Source organism: Paramacrobiotus metropolitanus, unplaced genomic scaffold (assembly GCF_019649055.1).
Source record: "Paramacrobiotus metropolitanus isolate TYO unplaced genomic scaffold, Prichtersi_v1.0 Parri_scaffold0000036, whole genome shotgun sequence".
Lineage (NCBI taxonomy): Eukaryota > Metazoa > Tardigrada > Eutardigrada > Parachela > Macrobiotidae > Paramacrobiotus > Paramacrobiotus metropolitanus.
Window position 1 is genome coordinate 1240569 of NW_026570256.1, and position 8866 is coordinate 1249434.

The following is an 8866-nucleotide window of genomic DNA, read 5'->3' on the forward strand; positions in this document are numbered from 1 at the left end:
AACTGAGTTTGAATAAAAATGGTATCAAAATCTGCCATAAAACAAACACAATCTGAACGAACGCGCGCTGTGCAATATTTTTCCCTTTTAATCGTGTTCTTCCTCTCCCGGCAAGTGCACGCTAACGACCCGGGCAATTAATTATGCAGGAAGCCCGTTTAGTGCCGCTGCGGCGTCGCATCTCTCACTCCATGGTGTTTTTTCAGCAGTGCACTAAGCAAACATTTGTTCTATCATTAGCCAAAGAACAGCATCGCACTAAGCACACAGGCATACAACGCGCCCGGTACACACAGACGGAAAAGTCGTCCATCAGCGCCGGGGACGCAATTCCCTTTAGAGCGGCTGATGAGAATGCGTTCAGGTGCAGTGTATGTATAGGGCGCGCACATACACACAGCATCCGCACGGCCTCTCATTCCCACTTAGAGGAAGCTGATGGAAATTACGATCGATCCAGTTTGTTCCCTCTCTCCTCTCCCTTCCTCTCTTCCCGTGACGTGCGTCACTGGCATCCGCCGGCTGTCACGCGCCTCTAGCCAACAGGAAGCCAACTGGAGAAATCAACTCTCCATTGAAGCAATATGCATTCTCGTACAGTCTATACGTGCGTGTTGGCTATCGATCGGATAAAGGCAAAGAGCCGCTGATACGGCCTTCACGTGCTAGGCTTATACGGCTGCCATATCAACCGACGTCAGCGGGATCTTGTTCGTGATTGCACTCTGCTGTGAAACATCCCTTCAACATTCCGACCATATGGAATTAATCTGACAAGCAGCTTTTAGTTTTTCCCCTTTTTTGTTTCTTTCTTAAACACTGCTTTAGAAAAAACGACACCGGCACGGAAGTTAGGTTGTTAGTCGAATGGCGACGTCCATCATCCGGGTGCCGGTGCTGCTCATCGTCTGCCTCGCTGCGCTCGACGCCTGGCCGTTGGGTTACAACGATGATGCGGATTATGCGGCGCTGCGGGAGAACGTCTGGAATCCCAGCAGTCCAGACGATGATGCAGAGTCCAGTGAAGAGCCGACACCGGCACTCTTTAACCGGGATTTATTACAGCGGCTGAACGCGCTGCCCCGCACCCGTTTCCAGCCGGTAGCCGAGGATGCCACCAATAACCGCGGTGCCGGACCGTTTAAATTCGCGCTACCGACACCGGTGGTCAAGAAGAAGGCCGTCCCGGTGAAAGTGCACATTCCAAGCATCAGCGATGAGACACCGCTGTACCTAAACTACGCCGAGAAGGAAGATGGTCGCCACGGCCCGCCACTGGCGCCCGCTGTCCCTGTGACCGCTCCCCCATTGGCCAAGGTCACGTTGGAAGATGAGCAAGAGGAAGAGAAGAAATCGGAGCCGGTGTACGAGCCAATGTGGCCGCTGGAAGAACAACAACAACAACAGCCACCGGAAGATGAAGAGGAGGAGGGGGAAGAAAAACAGCCACGATTCCTGGAATGGGAGCCGGCGGAGATCGATTTCACCCAGCGATTAGCTTTCCCGGATTTCAGTCAGTGGCGCGCGGTGGAGCTACCCGATCCCGCCGCGGCGGTCGATACTGAGGAGGAAAAAACGGTCACGACGATGGAAATGGTGGCGGAAGAAGTGACCAGGGCACCGGAAATCCCGGAAGCCCCGGAAGTCGTTAGCCTGCCCCCTGTGGCGGCCCCTCACCACCTGCAGGCCCCACCCGAGACCCCCTTCGTAGCCACTCCCCAGCTGGACTTTTTGATCAAATCCCTGGGTGACAAGCGCGCCGCGGCCAGCAACACTGTGGAGGACGACGGCAGCTGGTCTATCGTGACCCCGGTGGCGGTGGCCGGGACGTGTGCGGCGGTGTTTGCCTGTATAGCGTCGGCCATCATCTACCGGCGTTACCGGCGTAAACGCCCGGCCTACCTGGACGATGCCGAGCCGGCTTACGGGGTCACCGGACCCCCGGTCAAGCCGACCTTTCTGGACCTGTCCGGGGATCGGTCCCTGGCCAAGTCGGCCGAGACCTACCACTACCAACACCAAAAGAAACAGATCCTATCGTCGGCCGACAACAATCCCAGCAGCGGCGGTAGTACGTCCGAGCCGCGCAGCGGTGACCATTCGGACTATGACACCGAGGATGATGATGACGAGGCGGAGGATTATGGGGATTATACGGTGTACGAGTGCCCGGGATTAGCGCCGCCCGGCGAGATTGAGGTTGTCAATCCCATGTTTGCCGGTGGAGGCGGTGCATCGGCCGCCGGCGGGGCGCCCAAGAAGGATGACGCTAATGAGGAATAAGCCACCATATGGTAAGGATTGCATATAAACGTCTATTTCTGTTTTGTACATTGTACCGTGATCTACATTACGGTGAATTGGGGAAATGTCACCACCAGCCGGCAGTAATGAAACCGCATGCATGATTAAAATCCCTTCCCAGAAAATATAAAGAACCGAATCCGGGATTACCGGACACAGAGTGTAAAATAATTAAAACTTTCATCCGCTTTTACTTACTTACCAAATCTTGTTATTTTCAATATGGCATACATAAATTCTGCATACGACATTGTAATTGTAGAACACGTAGGTTGTCATTAAAGTGGGAGAGAATTTTAATTATTTACACGGATTCCGTCACAGGCACGCAGCTTTTCTTGCCTTTCGTCAACAGGCTTGATTGTAGGCATTACTCAGTAAAAGATACCGTTAATTCCCCCGTCATCGTAACCTGCATATAATTAGCGAGCTGAATTTAACACAGACACCCAAAATTAAAATTTTTGATTGTTTTATATTACTGCTGTCACATGTCTTGCGTGTTAAAGCTTATTGTTATTTTCTCGTTTACTCGTTATTCTTATTTTCTTATTTCTGTTTTATTTGGTTGCACTATTTGTTTCGGTTTATTTTCATAATGCGTTAAGTTTCAATACTGCAACGAAATACATGCTATAAATTCATTTAGAAAGATAATAAATCAATGGGCAGGGAAATAATACCAAAAATTGCCGAGGCGTACCAATTTTTTTACGTGTAAAAGCTAATTCTAATTTTATTGATTTATTTACACAATGCGTTAATTTTTTCTGTACTGCTAACGCATGTTTGCAAGAAGCTGATTTTAAGAGGGGATGATACGAAACTAACCTCGAATTTCACCGACAAAAAAAGGCTAATGTTTTTGGTTTCCATTAACAATAATCTTCTGTCATCAAGTTACACAAGTGAATAACATCTCCAAGCCGTAATCTAGCCACCGCTGTTTCGTGGTATTTCTCCCGTGCCACACCTCAAAAAAAGCTGCTAGCGTTCTCCCATCGTTCTTCGTTGAGCTAAAGTAATTAAGCCGTCTTGTATGACCCTCTGACAAAATTGTAATTGACTTGCTAAATTGTATTACAGGAACAAGATGCCCCGGCTGCATACACAGATGTACCACCATATAACACTTCTCCATCGCCGCATTTCCTTCTAACACACACACCAGCTACCAATCCATTCCAGCGGGCCGCAGCCAAAAACAAGAAATCAATACCATCTGTTCAATATACGCCGAAGCAAGCAGCTGACGTCGACCAGCGTAATTTATCCATTCATCATTGCCCCGTGCGCCGCCGCGCGCCCTCTTCTTGTGCACACGGCTCCCGCGGGCTTTTTCTTCATTTCTGCGACAGATTCTATGTTTTAGTTTTTTAGAGTTTTAAGAGCTTTATAAAAATAATAACCGGTATTAGAGCACTGATCTTCCGTTTCGAAGCTGCTATAACATTTCATTCTCTGGATAGTCGTCCGTGCTTTTAAGACCGGCCGCCCCGGGGATGCCGTGTATTAATGCATGGGCGCTCACAGGGAGAAAATGAGAGTTTTATGCGTGTTTTTGCCCATTAACATCGAGATTTTTTACTAGAGATAAAACGGCTTTCTTTAGTGATCATTAAACGATGGCAGTGCGGTATGTGCGTGAGTTGACGGAGCTGTGAACACGGGAGATCGCATATTTAACCGGCTAACGGCAAAATCAATAATGTATTCGATATCGACGGGATTTTTATCAGTGCCTATTTTTACCCGCTGCAGCCACACCTTGCAGCGATGGGGGATTTTTTACGACGGGGTGTGTAAACAATCGGCATGGGCCCATAAACATGCAGCAGATTTTAGCATAAAGCAGCGTATTGCTCGTTTGTGTTGATCGGCCCGGTTAATTTCCCGTTGGCGTGCAGTGATTTGATAAATCATACAGTACACGAACCAGGTTATATCCGCGCGAATGAGGTTATAATGAAGCCGGGTTGTCAAGGTTAAGAGCAGCTGGCATCAGCTCGTTAAAGGTCAGTGGATTGTGTACCAAGTCGAATCAGCAATTATCGCTGCACTCCATCCACTGTACGCCGAATAATACGGCAGGCTCCCGGCGGCCGTGCGTGACTTTTCGCCCGATTACGCCTGCACAACAACGTCGGTAAAAAGAGTTAGCTGTTTTTAAGAAAGTGGTGATTGTAGCAAGTGGAGTGGCCCCGGCCGGCCGAAGGGCTTATTGACGCATGGATGGGCTCTTGCCGGTGAATGAGCAGGTGGTGAAATGCCAATAAATACCAATTCCGGTAAACAGATTTCAGGTTAAACCTATTCAGCAGCATTTTACGAGTAACATTTACTGCAGTGGCGCAGAAGCGGTACTTGTACACGGCACTCCACCGGAACTGTCGTCAAGGAAGTGTTGCGATCTATTGGTAGAAGCCCGATCAAACGCAATCTTTAGCGTTGTTAGAAATAATCAGTGGTTCTCTTGTTTTTTTCTTTATCAACAGCGATTTGTCAAGTCAGGAATCAGGATACAATGAGTCTCTTAACCAGACGAATGCCTTTTAATCTCTTATTAAAAGCAAATTTCAGAGTATCGCGTCAACAATTTCAAAAAGTTACACGCTTTAACTCCTTTGGCAATATCTACTCTGTACAGTAGTTTAATTAATAATTATTATTTTACAACCTCACAAAAAGCCTAAGCAGATAAATTTATCTGTTGGCTATCAGAGATTTATATTTTAAAATATAAACTGGGTACAACTTACAATGTAGAGATGCCAGTGACAGCAGCCTGGTTGGTAGATTAATCTAGTTAATTAGCATCCTCAGTTTAATTACTAGTACTTCCATAAATAATGTAGATGTTCGGTATAACGACGCCTATTACTCGCTGGCTGATACTTAACGAACAGTTCTATCTCGAGTCGCTGAATGAGTATCGAGACTGTTATACAGAGTACAATAAAATTGCTACGATAAATTATGAACGAGCGGTACAACCTTTTAATCAGGGAGAAAAACCGGATACGTTTAATTGCAACAACGAAAGTTTCAGTAAGTACATTGCCTGCGGCCTCATTAAGCAATAAATTACCGTGAAACGGAAAAACGGAGAACACTAACATCTGTCTAATAATTAGAGAATGACGGTGCTTATATTTTCACCGACTTCATGATATGCAGGCGGTTTGCAGCCTTATTTTCTCTTTGTTTCGTTAAATCGAACGAATCTAAGCCGTCAGTAGGGAGTCGCGTTGTTTTTGTATCAGTGCCATATCCGCTTTTAAAATTTCCAACGTATTCCCTGAATCTGGAGACATGTCCGACGTGTTGGTGCCGGGCTTGTTCTTTTTGCTTTTTGCAGCGGTAAGAGAGAGTCAATTGAGGAACGTTTGTGTGATTAGGGGTTTCGGATGCGAAACTGCTCTCGTACATACGTGCACTGGACTTTTAAATGGTGCAGCATTATTTTGAAAGTCAAGTGCACGTACGTGGGTATGTGTTAACACGTGTTAGGACATACCCACCCGTACTCCGAGGTTTTTTGCAATTCTGACATTTCCGTAATAAGGATTTGCATACCACGGACACCAGAGTCACGGCAGTCTCTGCATTGTTACACATGATAGAAACGTTTCAAAAACTGATTTCGTGATAGCTGTTGTTATTGTATTTGTACCTGCTTGTACATGGGATTAAAAAAAACTTATGAAGTCTCTAATGTGGAATAGCGCAGGAATATAGTGTATCTGGTGTCCGGTACGCAAATCCATATTACGTACGAAATTGTCTGGAATGCGCAGAACGTGAAAGTGTCCATAAATTTCGTTGCCTGATGTGGGTAAATACCGCTTCTTTTACGTCCGCCATATAATAACATTGCTTACTGATTGCACAAAGTGTTAAAACTACAAATTTGAGTCATTTTCGTTTATGTACAGTATATACAAACCGATACAGCGATAAAATATGAAAGTAATCATTTATACATAATTTAAACGGATTTTTGGGCTGGTCCTAGTGTACATTAGGGAAGCGCAATGTTCGTGGCGAAAAGACAGAAGCGAAATCCGGAAACCGAAAGTGACATGTTCAGCATTGTAAATATTAAAGATTCATCTGTTGAACAGGTGGTAGCCGAGAACAACACTGATGCGAGCATACAGATCAAGCACCATTTTGTACCTCGCCATATAGATAAGAAGTTTCCTGGGAATAAACGGTTTGTCGAAGATTACTATTGGACCGAGGTGGTGATTCCTGTGGGAAAACAGTTCCTAGTACGTTGCCCACGTGACGAGCCATACGATCACCCTATCCAGCGCCACCGTTACTTGGTGGGGATGATTGACGGACGGTACAGTTCCAATTTCACGACGTACGGCAGTCCGGGCTGTCCGGATCTGTGGACTAACAACTTGCAGCAGCTCGGAATCGGACGAGATTGCTGGCAAGAGTCCAACTGCACCGTTTCCACACGAGACCCGTCCACGGATCCGTGGTGCTCCAAGCGACCATTAATGCTACGATTCCGGTGTCTGGATGCTAGCAGTATGTTGACTATGAACTGAACAATAAATTTTTTACAATCCGAGATAAATAATCGCTACGGTTTGAAATTTTATAAAAAATGACCACATCCCTAATTTCCCAAAGTATTATTAAATTAGAACAGTAATGATGCAAATCGAGTTGCAGCTAACAAGTCAACATGCACGGAGCGCAAAAAAAATAGCTGTTTTCCATCCTTCTGTTATTACTGTATTGTACTCAGTGTGTGATTTTGCAGGTATTAAGGCAATATTGGTGACAACGATCATAGAATAATCTGGACGGAAGGAATTAGCGCGATTGCATGTTGCGCGGTTTGGGCTTTTCGGAGGTTGCACTCAGTTGCAGCATACCGTACTTGTGCTACTGAGTAGTATTTGGCCGATTCTTTATAGCACTAAATTTTTGTATCTATAATAGACAGTGACGTGGAACTGTACGTGTGAACTGAATCCCACGGTACCAAAAAACGTGAAATCTCTCTAAGTAGTAAATACTGCATGGCAGCATGCGTAAGTCAAAATGATCATACGTACGCCGGTTAACTGTTCTTAAGTGTTTCCAAATTTTTACAGTTTACATGGAAACCATCGAATGTTTTCCACACGGTTAGAACTAAAGTAGCCGAAGCTGAAACAAACTTAAATACGAGGAAAACGAAGAACATCGCCATGGTTTGTAATTGTGTTTATCTGCGCTCCGAATGGTCAAAACAACTTTACCGCACGTATGTATTTCTCCGATATGAGTAAAAAAAGGCAATTTTCCCCTTTATATAATTATAAGGTGACCACTCCGTACACACCCTTTTACTCCGCACACAACCTTTTGCACTACCTTTCATTCCGTGCAAAACCTTTGACACTACCATTCACTCGGTACATTACCACACTTTTATATATAGATACCTTGTAATCTATATTACTACAGAAAAGCAGAAATCAATTTCTGTCTCCATGGATTAAACCTATATTATACGGTATATTGGAATAGAATTATTCATATGCAGCCCTACTATCAGTACGCTATTAAACGTTTACTGCAATAATATTATGTCCTTTTAACGTCTTTCATAACTGTTAGCAATAACTACTGATGAGGAAAAAAGGCAGTCCTAGAAATAACTTTGCTGTGAAAAAATAAAAAAAATAAAAGGTAGTGCACGCAGATAAAGATAGTGCCGATCGCGGAATGGTTGTGTACGGAGTAAAAGGGTGTGTACGGAGTGGTCACCTAACTATAAATATGGAGAAACAAGAGAAACAAAAACGCAAACAAAACAATACAAACCAACAACTTTTTAGAAACAAAAACGCAAACAAAAGAGGTACAACATATCAGTGATACAGTGGAGAGCTGAGAAGCAGTACAAACAGATAGAAAAATTTTTTAGTTCAAATTTATTTTAGTTCAAATTTAACTTATAAAATAATTACTTGTCTGTTTGTAATAAAGTTTAGTATGATTATAATATACCTAATATACAGTAAGTACTAACTACTTATAATATTATTACGATATTAAAGTAGTATGTCGTTAAGTACTGTATGTACGAGTACGTATATCTATATGCAGTATGTAAGCACACTATTTGCGCACCCTGTTTTACATACGCTGCAGTCAGCTGCACGGTCTTCACCGCAATGGCTTCGCAGTTCGCATTTAATTTCGTACGCAAGCATGGAAATGATCGCCGAGCAAGAGAAAAATTAATAATATAATTGTGTAAACAATCTGCCAGATTATCAGCCTTGATTGTTGAGTGTTGTTGTTACTTGTTATTGCCGTCGTTATCATAGCCCAAGGGAGTCATTGTGCAATCCGCAATCTCCAGCGCGAACCACCTACTAACAATCGGTATCTACTAACAATGGGTATAACAATCGGTATCGGTAAGATGCATAATGGAGAACAAAAACACAGTATTAAAAAATTTAAATGAAAATTTATATTTTTAATTTTATCGTCTGCTACGCGTATCTGTGTCACCATCACGTACGAGCGACAGACAGACAGT

General features: G+C 44.1%; 2 protein-coding genes across 2 annotated transcripts; both read left to right on the forward strand.

The window, feature by feature from the left end:
- The first annotated feature begins 655 nt into the window (after positions 1 to 655).
- Positions 656 to 3939, forward strand: LOC129589554 (protein cab-1-like). Its single transcript, XM_055484353.1, has 2 exons — positions 656 to 2294; positions 3391 to 3939. The coding sequence occupies exon 1, from the start codon at positions 868 to 870 to the stop codon at positions 2281 to 2283; it is 1416 nt and encodes a 471-aa protein (XP_055340328.1). The 5' UTR covers positions 656 to 867; the 3' UTR covers positions 2284 to 2294; positions 3391 to 3939.
- A 1550-nt stretch (positions 3940 to 5489) lies between these two features.
- LOC129589706 (uncharacterized) lies at positions 5490 to 7375 on the forward strand. Its single transcript, XM_055484544.1, has 3 exons — positions 5490 to 5664; positions 6429 to 6849; positions 7088 to 7375. The coding sequence occupies exons 1-3, from the start codon at positions 5617 to 5619 to the stop codon at positions 7123 to 7125; spliced, it is 507 nt and encodes a 168-aa protein (XP_055340519.1). The 5' UTR covers positions 5490 to 5616; the 3' UTR covers positions 7126 to 7375.
- Positions 7376 to 8866: the final 1491 nt, after the last annotated feature.

Coding starts and splice junctions, on each gene's coding strand:
- LOC129589706 (XM_055484544.1), top strand. CDS start 5,617: ATGTCCGACGTGTTGGTGCCGGGCTTGTTCTTTTTGCTTTTTGCAGCG. Junction 5,665..6,428: donor TCTTTTTGCTTTTTGCAGCG/GTAAGAGAGAGT, acceptor TCTGTTGAACAG/GTGGTAGCCGAGAACAACAC. Junction 6,850..7,087: donor CCGGTGTCTGGATGCTAGCA/GTATGTTGACTA, acceptor GTGATTTTGCAG/GTATTAAGGCAATATTGGTG.
- LOC129589554 (XM_055484353.1), top strand. CDS start 868: ATGGCGACGTCCATCATCCGGGTGCCGGTGCTGCTCATCGTCTGCCTC.